The sequence below is a fragment of the Mauremys reevesii genome, linkage group 11 (assembly GCF_016161935.1).
Source record: "Mauremys reevesii isolate NIE-2019 linkage group 11, ASM1616193v1, whole genome shotgun sequence".
In the NCBI taxonomy this organism is placed as follows: Eukaryota; Metazoa; Chordata; order Testudines; family Geoemydidae; genus Mauremys; species Mauremys reevesii.
This window is the reverse complement of record NC_052633.1, coordinates 8,987,080-9,002,683: the sequence shown is the minus strand read 5'-3', so window position 1 is coordinate 9,002,683 and position 15,604 is coordinate 8,987,080. Positions and strand designations below refer to the sequence as shown.

Here is a 15,604-nt window from a genome sequence, read left to right as displayed (position 1 = left end):
GGGATGAGGAATGGTGCCAGCCGGAAGAGCAGTACTGGGGAGTTGCAGACTGGTGCTGTGACTGGGAATGATCCCGCCCCAAGGGGGATTGACACTGGGGGGACTGCCTAGGTGATGGGGCTCTGCACCACGGTGATCTCTGGTGGGAGGCGTGGCATTACTGCGGGTACAGGGAATGGCATCGTGACTTGGGCAACCCAGGCCCTGGGTCTTCTAACCAGAAACCAAAGCTGCGGTGCCGGGATCCAAGGCCGTGGTGAGAGGGATCGACGCCTGTAGTCCGGGGACCGGGGACTCTCTGTTGTTTCAGAGTGAGGTCCCATAACAGGCTTACCCTTAGAGGTCTGGGCCTTAAACGGGTCCATCGCCTGGCCTGGTGTCTTTGGTGCTGGCCGGCCTACTTGGTCCTTGGCTGCCAGGACCCCCTCGGGCACAGGTGGCCCTACAAGGGGCTGGGGCCCCCTGCCACTCCTGGGAGTCAGATCCCAGGCTGGGCTAGGGGGTCTGACCACAGCTGTACCCGTGTGTAGCTCCGGGGCGGGCATGTGGCCTAGCACAGGTCCTCTGCCTGAAGTCTCCTTGTCCTGCAGTGCCGATGGGCATTTGGGCTTCAGCTGCTTCCTGGGCACCGGCAAGGGGGAACGGTGCCAGGCGGGTTCCAGTGCCGATGCTCAAGTACTAGGTTGAAGTCCGATCAAGTGGGCTCTGAGGCAGGATAAAGTGCAGCCTCCATGAGGAGGGCCCTCATGCGGAGATCCCGCTCCTTTTGAGCTCGAGGGAGAAAGTTTTTGCAGATCCTGCACTTGTCTTTTCTGTGTGATTCCCCCAGGCACTTCAAACAGCTATTGTGGGGTCACGGATGGACATCGGACAGGTACAATATGAACACGGCTTAAAGCCTGGGGAATGGGACATGCACTGCTCCGAAGTCCCAACCAGGACTCTAACTACTAAAACTATTATTTACACTTAACTTAATGGTCAAACTAAGCACCTAACAACTAACTACAAAGGAGACAGAACAATGGATTGAAAGAACTGCTAACGCTCTTTCCGACCAGGGGCGGTAAGAAGGAACTGAGAGGGCGTAGGGTCGGCAGTGCCTGATATACCAACTCATGAGCGCAGCACTCAAGGGGGAACCGCAGCCAACCCTACATATGCTACTAAGTCTCCAATGACTCTGCTCATGGGTGCACAGACCCCTAGAATGGAATCAACATGAGCAAGCACTCGAAGGAGAACTAGCTTTGTTAAAGGAAAACAATATCCTGCTAGAGAATATCGAAACATGTTTTGGTTGGTTGGTTTGGACTATAAAACATACCACTTCCATAACATATTGCTGGGGGATAGTCTCTTCAGCCATTCCTTCTATTATTCATTTACTTTCACTCCATCTCCTCCCCTATTACTTCTTTTCACTCTAGCCTTCCTTTCCCTGTCTTTTCGCTCTCTCCTACTTTACCTTTTGCCTTCCTCTAATTTTTCTAATTTACTTATAAGTATTCCCAATATTTTAATCCCATCTCCTCTATTTCTCTGCTTTTCCCTGTCTCCACCAGAGACACACTATTGTCTCATGGATGTCCTCCCCACCCCTACCACGACGTCCTCCCAAACATATATGTCTGTAGAATCTCTATTCTTTTCCAGCATCTACTTATGTGTCTTTTCAGTTAAATGCTGTGAATGTGACTGATCATACACTTCTAAATTGTGAATGTTGAGGAGGGATTTTTTTCACGGTTTATATTTAAAAACTGTCATTGTAAATGGTGGAATCTAAGATCTCTCTGGTAGTTTTAAATTTTCAATCAAGAAACATGTACAAGTTGGCAAAATTGTCCAAATTGTCAGAGTAGGAGAGTTTCAGGCCAGAAGGGACCGACGGAACAGAATGGAAGTCAGTAATTGTCAAGCTATCCTCTAAACAGAGTACAATTTTAGAGATGTGACATGTTCTGTGTTTAGGATTATTTTTTTCTGAACTGAAAAAGCAAGGAATTTTTTGAAAAAACAAGTTTTCCCTTATTCTGATTAGTTTATACATGTGGGCAAAGAGAGACTGTTTCAAAGTCCTGTCTAATTGGTGTTTGCTTTTAACTTATATTTGTGTATTTATTTTTTTCTGTGCCTTAAAATTACTCTGAAGTGTTTGGAAATTTTGATTCAGAAACTTTCTTCTGAATGCTAAGTAAAATACACAGTATTATATTTGGTTTTATAGGTCTAATTATTTTTATGATATGATTGCAGGATGTAACACTAGCTTTGCTAAACCAGGGCCACTTTTTCCTCTTTTTCATTATGTGGAAATCCTGTGGCCACAACCAGGATTTCTATATAAAGATAAAGGGTAGTATGTGTCCCTGTGTGAACTTCAGGTGTTAGGATTTTCAGTAATAAGAAGTACTATTGCTGCAGGTCACTGTGTGGTGGTAGATTAGTCTCTCCTTGGTAATGTGGCAAAATCAAAAGGTCTGATATTCCTGACCACTATTTTTCTATGGATTGCAATTTTCTATGGATTGCAACGGGCGGGGGCAGCTATAAACCTAAGGGATATATACAAGTATCAAATATACAATGAAGAATAGAAATGACAGATTTCTGGAAGATAACTCATAGATTGCTGAATATTAATAAAACATTTATACTGGCCTACTTTGGGGGCCTTCTAATATCAGTGTCAAAGATGACTGATTCAAATCAAAACTATTTACATCAAATTTAATCAGTATTTAAAATCAGCAAGCAGGAAACTGATTTAAATAATCCATTTTAATTCTTGTTCTACATTTAGGAAAGTAACTAAAAAAAGTACAAAAGATAAATTCTCCCTGGTTGGTATAATTTGGTACTAATTTGCTAACCAGAAAGATATAGTATATTATATAACTTAATGTACATTTATTCAGGGTCTTGATTTTATTTATTTTTTTCACTTTTTGTTAGAGAAAGGTGAATGACATTTCTTATTTATTAGATAATGATTATCTGGTTGAAATAAAAACAATTTTTTGATTTTTTTTAAATGATTGATTTTTATGTACCCTGATGTGTGTTGATAAAATACTTTATATCTATCAGGAATCTTAAGATGGCATGCTGTTTCTGAACAGTCAAAATCTGTAAGTGTGCCCATCGTGAAAACAGACATTTAAGTAAAACATTTAAAACTATTTATTTTCACAACAACAACAAACAGAGAAAAAGCAAACAGTGTCTCTTGAGGGATTTTACACTGAGTGACTCGCAAGACAATTTTCCAGCAGGGAAATGATAAAAAGCGGGGACATGATGAAAGTACAGAAAACAATGAAAAATAGATTGGGAGCTTTTGTTCTCCTTGGCTTGTACCAGAAGAACAAGACGATGTTTAATGAAACCGAAAGGTGCCAAATGCGAAACTGTTCAAAGGAGATACTTTTTCAGATAGTGCACAATTTGACCATGGAACTCATTGACCACGGAGATCACTGAGGAGAATTTTATAATATTTATAATAATAAACTGACAATGTATAAATGTGATGTTTATAATGCAATCATAGAATATCAGCGTTGGAAGGGACCTCAGGAGGTCATGGAGTCCAACCACCTGCTCAAAGCAGGAGCAATCCCCAGACAGATTTTTACCCCAGTTCCCTAAAAGGCTCCCTCAAGGATTGAACTCACAACCTTGTGTTTAGTAGGCCAATGCTCAAACCACTGAGCTATCTCTCCCCCCTAAAGAGGATTTGGTATTTACATGCATAATAAGAATATCCAGTTATTATAACCTATATGAAAAAAGTAGATTGGAAAGGATATTAAACCTCATGTCTCAAAGTTTAAGACAAACTCTTATTATTAGGCATTAGAATGAGACCTTTATGGGCACAGATTAACCCACATCTACCTACTGTGCAGTTTTTTCCATCTTCCTCGGAAGCTGCTGGTGCTGGCCACTGTCAGAGACAGGATATTGGACTAGATGGACCATGATTCTGATCTGTTCTGGCAATTCTTATATTTCTATGAATCATAAGTACTTGGAAAATGCTTGGATTACATCACAGGGAATCCAGACCTCAAGGTATATGCGTGAAGCATAGGCAGCAGTCCTTAGCTTTTGTACTACTCCACGTATCAGATACGCCTTTGGCATATCACTATTCCAACTAATTAGCATCACCCACAGCTGCACAGGTTTTTGATAGCATGCTTGGTTTCATTTAAAAAATGTGGCAGTCATGATCCAGTGGGGGAGAAGATGTACATGTTTATTTGGACTGGTAAATATTGTGTCTAAACAGACCAAGAGTTGTATACTGTCGAAGACATGATGTTTGACTTTCTTTACAGAGTGCATGTTAATGGTGATGCCAGGCCTGGTCTACACTACGAGTTTATATCGAATTTAGCAGCGTTAAATCACATTAACCCTGCACCCGTCCACACAATGAAGCCCTTTATATCGATATAAAGGGTTCTTAATACCGATATCTGTACTCCTCCCCGACGAGGGGAGTAGCACTGAAATTGGTATTGCCATTTTGGATTAGGGTTAGTGTGGCCGCAATTCAACGTTATTGGCCTCCAGGTGCTATCCCACAGTGCACCATTGTGACTGCTCTGGACAGCAATCTGAACTCGGATGCACTGGTCAGGTAGACAGGAAAAGCCCCGCGAACTTTTGAATTTCATTCCGTGTTTGCCCAGCATGGAGCGCTGATCAGCACAGGTGACCATGCAGTCCCAGAATCAAAAAAGAGCTCACGCATGGACCGTACGGGAGATACTGGATCTGATCGCTGTATGGGGAGATGAATCTGTTCTATCAGAACTCTGTTCCAAAAGACAAAATGCCAAAGCATTTGAAAAAATCTCCAAGGCTATGATGGACAGAGGCCACAACAGGGACTCAACCCAGTGCTGCGTGAAACTTAAGGAGCTGAGACAAGCGTAAAGGAAAGCCAAAGAATCAAATGGACGCTCACGGAGGGAGGGAGGGGGGGACTGAGGACTCCAGCTATCCCCCAGTTCCCGCACTCTCCGAAAACCATTTGAATTCTGGGCTGAGCTCCCAAAGCCTGAAGGGTTAAAAACATTGTCGCAGGTGGTTCAAGGTATATGTCGTCAGCCCCACCCCCGTGAAAGAAAAGGGAAAAAAATCATTTCTCGCCTTTTTTCCATGTCACCGTATGTCTACTGGATGCTGCTTGCAGACGCGGTGCTGCAGCGCTACACAGCAGCATTCCCTTCCCTTCCCTTCCTGATGGCAGATGGTGCAATATGACTGGTATCAGTCATCATCATCCCATGAGTGCTCCTGGTTGGCCTCGGTGAGGTCGGCCGGGGGTGTCTGGGCAAAAATGGGAATGACTCCTGGTCATTCTCTTCTTTAAGCTTTGTCTCCTGGAGATTCAGTCCTGCCTGGAATATCATAGCAGCTGGAGGCTGCCCTCCCCTCTCCCCTTCGATGTCTAATGGAGATTCAATCCTGCCTGGAATATCATAGCAGCTGGAGGCTGCCCTCCTCCCCTTCCCCCCTTTTCTCTCTGCTTGCAGAGGCAATAAAGTCAGCGTTTTTTCTTATTCCTGCATTCTTTATTACTTCATCACACAAATGGGGGCATAACTGCCACGGTAGCCCAGGAGGGGTGGGGGAGGAGGGAAGCAACGGGTAGGGTTGTTGCAGGGGAACCCCCTAGAATGGCATGTAGCTCATCATTTCTGCGGGATGTCTGGGGCTCTGACATGGAGCGGCTGTTTGCATCTCTGGTTCTTTAGTTAGCTTGCCTGATATTCTAGGCAGGACTGACTCTCCATTAGACAAAACTTAAAGAAGGGAAATGACCTGGGGAGTCATTCCCATTTTTGTCCATGCACCCCCGGCTGACCTCACCGAGGTCAGCCAGAAGCACCCATGACAGCAGACTGGTAACCGTCATTGCCAACTTGCAAAGCAGCAGACGGTTCAATATGACTGGTAACTGTCTCTGCTAACTTGCAAAGGCAAGGGGATGCTGCTGGGTAGCACTGCAGTACCGCATCTGTCAGCAGCATTCAGCAGACATATGGTGACAGTGAAAAAAGGCTAAACGGGCTCCATGGTTGCCGTGCTACGGCGTCTGCCAGGGCAATCCAGGGAAAAGGGCACGAAATGATTGTCTGCCGTTGCTTTCACGGAGGGAGGATTGACTGATGACATTTACCCAGAATCACCTGCGACACTGTTTTTGCCCCATCATGCATTGTGATCTCAACCCGGAATTCCAATGGGCGGGGGAGACTGCGGTAACTATGGGATAGCTATGGGATAGCTACCCACAGTGCAACGCTCCGGAAATCGACACTAGCCTCGGTACATGGACGCACACTGCCGAATTAATGTTCTTAGTGTGGCTGCGTGCACTCGACTTTATACAATCTGTTTTAAAAAAACGGTTTCTGTAAAATCAAAATAATCCTGTAGTGTAGACATACCCCCCACTCACACTGCCAGAAGAACCAGAAGTTTGCAGCTCAGATTTCTCTGGATTTTGAAGAGGTGGTAACTGTCTCAAACTCAGCAATAACCACAGTGCTGATTAGATTTTTAAACACCTGCTCTATAGTTTTCCTCTTTGGGGTTTTTACATATCTACTGAACTTGTAGCAAAGCCTTGCCAGCTCTCTTACTGTGAGTATTAGCTCCACTGAAGACAATCAGGTTAATCCCCTTTTCACACTATCGGAACTGAAATCAATCCCCACTACGGTTTTCTCAAACTGCATATTCTAGGACTATGTCTCTTGCTCTTGACTCCCAGATGAGAACTTCCAAAACTATTATTCAAACCTATCACCTAATGCTGGTAACAGGCACTTGAAAATTACAAAAGAAGAGAAGGTGTCTGCACGAGTATACTCAGGTAAGACGTTCATTTAAATGCGACTTGTGTGATACTCGTACAGTCTTTTTCTGAGCAGCAATCCCTAGTTTGTACAGTAGGAAAGAGGGAAAGTCTACAGTCCACAACTAATAGATACTTCCCTACTCAAGAAGACTCCAATCTTCAAAGAGAAAAAATAACCTCAGAGGATCCACTGTATAACTACAATGAATGCATTGCCACTCAGCCGATAATACTTGGAAAACAGCCTAGCAACAAGCAGTTACTCTGCAGATCTTCCTTTTCCCACCCAGCTCCTAGGAACTAGCTTGGTGAAATGCGCACTCTAACAGGGCTGCATAGTTTTAGTATGATACATATCACATATAACACACACAAAATTCATCCACTTGACAACAATGAAGCATGGAACCATCAGAAAAAGATGAACATGGGACTCGATGGGTTAGGGGATTCGTAAGAGGATACAGAACCTCTCTCTTTTAGATCAGTGGTTCTCAACCAGGGGTACGCGTACCCCTGGGGGTATGCAGAGGTCTACTGGGGGTACATCAACTCATCTAGATATTTGCCTAGTTTTACAAGACTACAGAAAATGCACTAGTGAAGTCAGTACAAACTAAAATATCATACAGACAATGACTTGTTTATACTGCTCTATGTACTATACACTGAAATGTAAGCACAATATTTATATTCCAATGGATTTATTTTATAATTATATGGGAAAAATGAGAAAGCAAACCGTCTGTCAGTACTAGTGCGCTGTGACACTTTTGCATTTTTATGTCTGATTTTGTAAGCAAGTAGTTTCTAAGTGAGGTGAAACTTGGGGCTACACAAGACAAATCAGACTCCTGAAAGGGGGACTGTAGTCTGGGACGACTGAGAGCCACTGTTTTAGATCACCATTTCAAATCTGCCTGCGGTAGATAATGGCAGAGAGTGGTCACCATCTGATAGCTGTTTGATGGTGTAAATCCAGTTTTATGGGGACAGGACCAGCATCACAAATCCTACACACCAGCTGGTATCCTGTGACAAGCACAGCAGAGAGTCCAAGGGTAAAATGGGTATGGAGACTGAACTACCTTCTCCTCCTCGGTGGCAGTACTTCTAGGTCTTTGGCACTTTAAAGAGAGGAAATAAAGGGTATTTCTACATTGCAAAAAACAAAAAAACAAACAAACCATGTCAGCGAGTCTCAGGAGCCTGGGTCAATGACTCGGGCTTGCGCTACGGGGCTAAAAGTAGCAGAGTAGACATCCCCGCTTGGTCTGGAGTCCGGACTCTAAAACTCAGTGAGGGAGAAGGGTCTTGGGCTCCCACCCAACTAGGAACATCTACACTGCTACTTGTAGCCCTGAAGCGGTGGCCAAAGTCAGCTGACCCAGGCTCAGAGACTCACTGCCATGGTTTTTTTCCCCCAGTGTAGATGTACCCTGGAAGACAGAGGAAACCAAACGTCTATCACCTGTCCCACTGAAGCGCAGAAGAGATGACTTGTGATGTTCAGAATGGTGTATGCTCAGTAACTGCCAGGGTCAGTGTTATGGCTAACTAAGTTACTTTATGAATGTAGGACCAAAGAGGTAGTGAAGCATGACCCCCTGCTGTACCTAGAAGTTTCTTGCTGTCCAGTTTCTGTCTGTTCAAAGGGTTTGTGCCATACAGGAGCGCGTGCGCCTCTGAGTGAACTGTCTGTAGCTCTTCTAGAGTTGCTTTTCTTCCACGAATACACTGCAGGGGGAAAGGAAAGAAGTGGTAAAATCATATTTACTGCAATTACCTAGCTTGTCTTTTTACTTCCCTTTGGCAAAAAAGGAAATACTGCTGGAAGTCATATTGCACTAAGGGTTTGTTTTATTTAAATTACAGGTTAAAAACAATTTGTTGCTGACAAATATTTTTATTAAACTGTTATGCAAAAATTCTTATTTTGTTTACTCACAAAAGTACATTTTTAGTCATGAGAAGGATTTCAGCTTAATCCCATTAATCAAAAGATTTTATATGTAAAATAACCTTTTGGACTTTTTAAAAGATACATGCTCCAAAATCTTTGCTGAATTACACAGCAGCTATTCTCATATTGATGTGTCAGAATTTAGTGGTATAAATCATTTCCATGAATAAGAGTCAGCCACATAAGCTGTTCACTGATGGAAGAACAGTGTTCCAAACTTGCACAAAGAAACCCCACCACAACTAATAATAGCTGAACGGCAAAGACTTTGGGGCTTCTCTTCAGAGAAGCAACTAAGGGTTAATCAAAATTTTTTTGCTCTAAAAACTGGGCTGGAGATCATGCAAGATCAAACTTGAGATTCCAGCCTGATTTAGGGTATGCCAGAAAAAAACAGAACAATGTTTCTCTTCCATGCTCTTATTTACAGCTGGAACCAGCAAGTGTAGATGAACACAGAGGATGAAATCCTGGCTTCAATGTAATCAATGGCAAAACTCCCATTGACTTCAATGGGGCCAGGATTTCACCCAGAAGGTTTTACAACTTGGACCCTTTCCCAAATTTCAAAAAAAGTTCAGTCTGCATTCCGGGCAAGCCTTAATGTTTAACTCATTTTCGCTCGGGTCTAATTGCTACGACTGAAATTCACCTCTGTGCAGTGGGCCAGCAGAAGGCCTGTGCAACAATGAAGTGCTATTTTGAGGTGTTGAGTGGGACTTAAGCGGTGCAAAGACTTTGGCCTGATCCCCGACATAAGAGTGAACTTTAACCAACATGAAAATGGCATTTGGATTCTCTCTCATGCTAGGGAAAAGGCAGTAACTTTCTGGAGTTAAGGAAGTGACAGACTTTCAATTTTAAGTGGGGGTTTGTAACCTTCTCTAAAATGTCACAAAGGAAATACACAGCTTGGACAAGAAAGCATTATGTTTGGTGATGTGGAAATGAGAATTTCTGGAGGCTAAGTGTGCTGCAAAAGTTGCTTTGTTCATGAAACATATGAGTGTAAAAACAGGTGTTTTAGGTGGTTCAGAATTTATCCTAATGTCCTTGGGGTAGTTTTGGTCACAGTGTCTCTAAAATAAGTTAATTTTTTTGTGGCTTTCCTTTAGAATAGAATGAACTTTGGCATTTCCCTGACAGCATGATTTCTATTTTCAATATACTAATATTAGAATTCCTGCATCACTGTGCTCTGTCCGCAGCATGTGGAGGTCTCAGGAGCACCAGAAACTGCCATGGAATATCTTTCATTTTACATGAGGGCAGTCATCAGGACTACAGAGACTGGAAGGATGTGGTTCACATCTCATTCAGAGCACAGCAATACTTCCAACAATTCAGCACCTGTTCTAGTGCAGAAGTCTCACCACTGGCTGTGGGCAACTACAATGTCTGATATTCCAGAGAGGAGTGCACTACTTAGTGAGCCACAATGACACCTGTTAAACTGTACACAGGCAGCATCTTCTTCCAGACAATACTGTAGGGCATAATGCTAGGTACACAAACCAAGCTAATCAGAGGGGATTTTGCCTCAAAACTTTGGTGCAACCTGTATTCATTTGGAGCGGAGCCCGGAGCTGAAGCGCGGAGCAGCTTCGGAGCAGTGGAGCTTCAGGTTTTTGCCTGAGCTGGAGCAGAGCCGGAGCACAGCTCCAAAGCCCTGCTTGCCTAGATGCCATTCTTGTTCTCTAGACAGATGAACTGATTTGTGCTCAACTGCTGCTTTTTTTTTCTTTTTTTTTTTTTTTAGATTTTCTGGAATAATACATCGTGTTACTTGTATTATCTGACTATGCACAAACCGAGGAGAATGGTAGCAGGTCTCCAAATCCTCATCTGGTAAACAGCTACATCTCTGCTGATTTCAAAGGAGAACTACCATTAACACACCAGTGGAGGACTTGACTCTACATGCATCATACAAAGTAAAGTGAAGCTCTGAGGTGTGCTTGTCTCCCCAAAGTCTGTGCCCAATGGGAGGCTAGAAACACCACTCTCCACTCTAAATAATATTCTAGTCTTTTTAGGTACTGTAGATTTCATGTTGCTCAAATCTTTTTTCTGTATTTCTAGTAAGACATCTTTTATTCTTCTCAGAAAACACATAGTTCTACAAGGACTTTGAGAGACAAGCACACCTCAGAGCTTCACTTTACAACCAAAACATCCTTTTAATGTAGAGTTTTTGTTTTTAATAAGTATATAACGTGCCTAGGAGGAGCTTTCTCCTTCCAATGTCAGGGATGAAAAATTAAGCCAAATTCTAGGACACTCTTACCAATTCCTTCTGGACCATTCAAGTTCCCTGACATAAGACCTACAGATGAAGCTTGATATCTGCAACAGTTTGCAGTGTACCCCAGCCTTGTGGGGAAGAGAAAACGGTTATTTAGAGTCAGCGCAAACAAGGGACAGGTAGATTCCAACATGCCAGTACAAGTCAGTCAAACCTGACAATTCTTCCTCCCCAGTCACCTTTTATAGATACCTTGCACCCTGCATTCTGATACTGCCTAAATACAAAACAATATATTGTATACATAGTCTTAACTGCATACCAATGTGTAACCCTTTACAGAGCTAGAACCCACAGGAAAGTTTTAAGAAGAGATGAAGAGGGAGGATGTGACTCAGGGGCTTGGAAGTTCCAGAGAGATGACTCAGTGGGTCAGTACAAGTTAATGAATGACCGTAATTAGAGTGGCTCAGAGGAGAGGAAAATAGGAACTGCCAAGATTAGGAATGATGTGAGTGGGTGGCAAGAAGGCAGATGAGCCAGAGGAGGGAAAAGGAGGAGTGGAGTGGCAAGTCCAGGCACCATTTTGAAGACAAGGAAGGGGGCTGTGAGACAGGTTTGGAGATAACTAGGAAAGCAGTGGAGAAGGAGGAGCAGGAAGACAATTAGAATCTGGAAGCCAGTGAGGCCACAGCATTCTGGGCACCCTGAAGTTTACTGACTAGAGATTAAGGAAGATCATAAGGAAGGACATTGTAAAAGGAAAGACAGGATGTGATTAACACACGGTTAAGGCTTTCAGGAGAGGCAGGGTCAAGAGGAGGTTGAAGGCTACCAATGTTCAGAAGATAATTACAGACCAGGGAAATGTGGGAGGAAAAATGTTGGAGTGTCAAACATAACTCCCATATTTCCGCCCTTGGGAGCAGTATGAAGGGCCAAATTAAAGTGGGTAACAGTTGTTTAAACTTTACAGATCAAAGCACTTCATTGCCACGTGGAGAATGTCTGTGATACAGAGGTAGGAGATGAGGCAATGAATACTGCCTGGTTTAAGCATTGCTTGTAAAAAACTGAGCTAAATGACAATAGGTTGTTTGTCTTGTGTATATTTTTCAAAAAAAGAGAGAATAATCCCAAAGTTCAATTCAATTTGACTTTTCAGACACAAACCAGTCTCAACACTTTCTTGTTCGCTATATAAAGATGCAAGCACTAGAAGTTTAGCTAATGACAATGCTGCCCCCAAGTGGTTAACCTTCCTTACTGCTCAGAAATTATCTCTAACCAGACTAGCTTAATCAGAGGAAGCTGTGTAATATGCAGTTTCCTCAGGATAAACCAATATTATAGGAATTTAGTTACATCTGTGTGCCTTCATTAATCTCCTCCTGGTCTCCACAGCAGAAATGGGCAACTAAATTAATACAAACCATACTGATTCTCTGATCTGTGGGACCATAAACCCCATTAAAACGCCTTCTTCTTTTGCAGGACCTCAATCTTAGCTAGACCATCAAGTTCACCACAATATTAAAAGGAAAAAAATGCCACAGAAATATCAAATTAAGGATAGAGTTTAACCAATAACTCCTGTTATTACGGCTTGGGGTTAAAATACAAATCTTAATTTACAATAGCAATGGATATTGAACTCCGGCAAGAGTCAGTGCTAGATAGGTATTTCACTATAGTGAGAGTAATAACAGAAAATTATATGACTGACTCCTACTGCAAATACTGCAATAACTATTGGCCAGACATACAGTATGAAGTTCTATGAATTTTGTGATTGTAACCATCACAGTAATGCAATGAAATTGGACAACCCGAAAAGTATTCATGGCAGATACAAACAGACAAATAGAAACAGTCATGTATGAATGGGTTAAACTTAAAACACATTTGGCAGAACCCAGCCCACAGTCAGATCCATGAAAATCTAAGAACAGAATCTGGGTACAAGTTTGTGTGCCCATGTGGCAATCAGAGATCCAAGTTGCAAATTCAGTATGCTGGTCTTTAAAAGCAGAATGTTAGAGTCCTTTAAAATGCACACACATGAAATCCTACAGCAGAACCAAATACCAAGTCTGTTCTCTCTCTCCCAAACACATGACTGAAACTACATGTCTGCCTGTTCCTGTGGCAGTATTTATTACCTCACACTTGCCACGGAGGCCTGTCTCTTGAAGCCTGGACCAGATGCTCTGGATTCTCCCTGCATGCTCTGGGTGGCTGTTTGTGTTTCCGCAGGTACACTGGTGTTTCAGCATCAAGGTGTCGTATACAAGGCCTGCAGCAGAAGTTACAAAAATTGCTTGCAATAAAAAACTGTCTTGTGAGACATGGAAAAAAATCCTCTGCTGTGCACTAGAGCATACTGTATTGAACTGAAATCCTAAACGCAATGGAAATATGCATTCCACAAGTAGATGAAGAGCATTAGGAAAACAAAATTGTAGACTGCAGTAAATGAGGTGGACAACTTGGTTGTATGACCGGGTTGTGTGCAATCGTGGGGACTGGAGGTGGTGATCCAGGAGGTTCCTTCCAGTCCTATGTTCTTAACTTCTAAGGTTGGCATTGTACTATCAATCATGCAATGACTTCTCCCTGTTGGAAATTCTCAGTGTATTTGGGAAAGAAATGAATCATTAATACTACTAGAGGATGAATCTGTATGCTTTATAACATAGAATCATAGAATATTAGGGTTGGAAGGGACCTCAGGAGGCCATCTAGTCCAATCCCCTGCTCAAAGCAGGGCCAATCCCCAACTATTTCTCCCCCCGGATCCCTAAATGGCCCCCTCAAGGATTGAACTTGCAGTTAGTGGGCCAAAGCTCAAACCACTGAGCTATCCCTCCCCCACAGCAGATGTACAAATGAAAGCAGGTGAAAGCACAGATTTAGGCAGACGTGAATACAAGAAAGTGTTATAAAAGGACACTACATTTCTATGACTCTTACATTAAGTACTATTACAACTGCTGATAAAATGCTTCCAGGTTTTTGGATTAAGCAACAAGCGAATATGTCCCTGGAAGGGTCTTTGTTCCATAAAATAGTTTGCTTTAAAGTCTCCACATCAAGGTTACTTGACAACAAAAGACTTAAGGTACATGGAAAGCAGTTTATTAGCACACACTTAGGGATAACTACTCAATGTGTTACATGGGAATTTAGCAGTGTTATTTCCTTTAAACACGGGAGTCAAGAGGCTGAATCCCTGTGCAACAATATTCACCCAATCTCAACAATGTAGGTGACTCTGATACATGTTACACTTCCACCCAGTTACACTTCTGGACCAGGATTTGTGAATTCAGGTCAAATACACCACTGAACAAAACTACCAGTTTTGCCACAATTGTGTATTCTGGGGAATAAAGGATGACATTTTTTGTTTAAACACAACAGACAGTGAAAAGTTTAGTTCTCACTTTCCCTTAAGTCAGAGATAAGTTTGTGTTGGGGAGCACCCAAAAAATATTTGAATTATCAGGGGGTTCAGAGGATGCAGGATAGATTTGCAATTAGTGTTGCTCCTTTGAAAGCCGACCAGTTTGCCAAAGTTGTCTTTCCACTGTGCACTGGGGCCGGTGCTGACACTTTCAGCCATTAGGGGAAGTCGTCTGGCAATTCCTCACTCTGCTCCAGGTTTTGGGACCTCTGAGTGCAGGAAAACACACACAATAGCTCCAGAGGACAGAATGGAGCTCTCGTTAACTAAATGATTAAGTTAACCAAAGTTCAATTAATCAGGGCTTTACAATAAATATTCATAAAAGTGCCCACCTGTCTGCTTCTTTCTGACATTATTCAGTTCCATTAGGAGCTGTTTGGGCAATACCAAGCAATGCGAACTGAAGTTGATGAGAGGATGTGGGCTAGCAGAATGGATAGCTGTTGTTTTTGACCTCGGCACTGGGAAAGAACACTGGATTTTGCTCTGTCTCGATCTCAAATACATACCTATTATAAATAGGGGGCATGCATGCACACAGGGGTGTGTGCATGTAGATAAAAAACACATGGTATAGTATTTTATATAGATACATTCATACATTTAAAGAAGAGGTGGTGGTGGGATGGGCTACATATTCTTCTTTGGTAAGTTCAGACTCAGAAAAAGTCTAATCTAATTAAATTCTAAAACTCTTCCCACCCCTGGTTAAACAGTGACAAAGCAATATTTCACTGAAGTTTATCTTGTATAGTATTTATGTATTATTCCCCATTTTTAACAGAGAGAGAGACAGAGAGAGAGATAGAGAGACCGTATTGTGACAGGATGCCCTAGAGCACTTCTCTGTTTGCCTTTACAAATATTTAAAAAAAAATTCATTCCCTACCCTCCAAATCAGTATTTTCTGTATCAAGTGGACAGAACTTCAATTCAAGAAAGTAACTCTCTGTACCAATCTCACTGGGTAAGTCTCTTCTAGAATATGACTGGAGTATGGCTGAAACATTTTGCTTTTCCTTTCTGTGCCTATCTCACCAA

The 15,604-nt window shown here is 42.5% G+C and overlaps 1 protein-coding gene across 13 annotated transcripts in view; it reads right to left on the bottom strand.

Moving 5' to 3' along the window:
• Positions 1-15,604, bottom strand: part of HDAC4 (histone deacetylase 4) — a 428,940-nt gene that overhangs the window by 63,039 nt on the left and 350,297 nt on the right. For all 13 annotated transcript variants that reach the window (XM_039494525.1, XM_039494524.1, XM_039494513.1 and 10 more), the window contains 2 exons: positions 13,257-13,390; positions 8,503-8,623 (listed from right to left, as the gene is read on the bottom strand). In XM_039494525.1, coding sequence (XP_039350459.1) covers positions 8,503-8,623; positions 13,257-13,390 — 255 coding nt within the window. The remainder of the gene's footprint in view (positions 1-8,502; positions 8,624-13,256; positions 13,391-15,604) is intronic.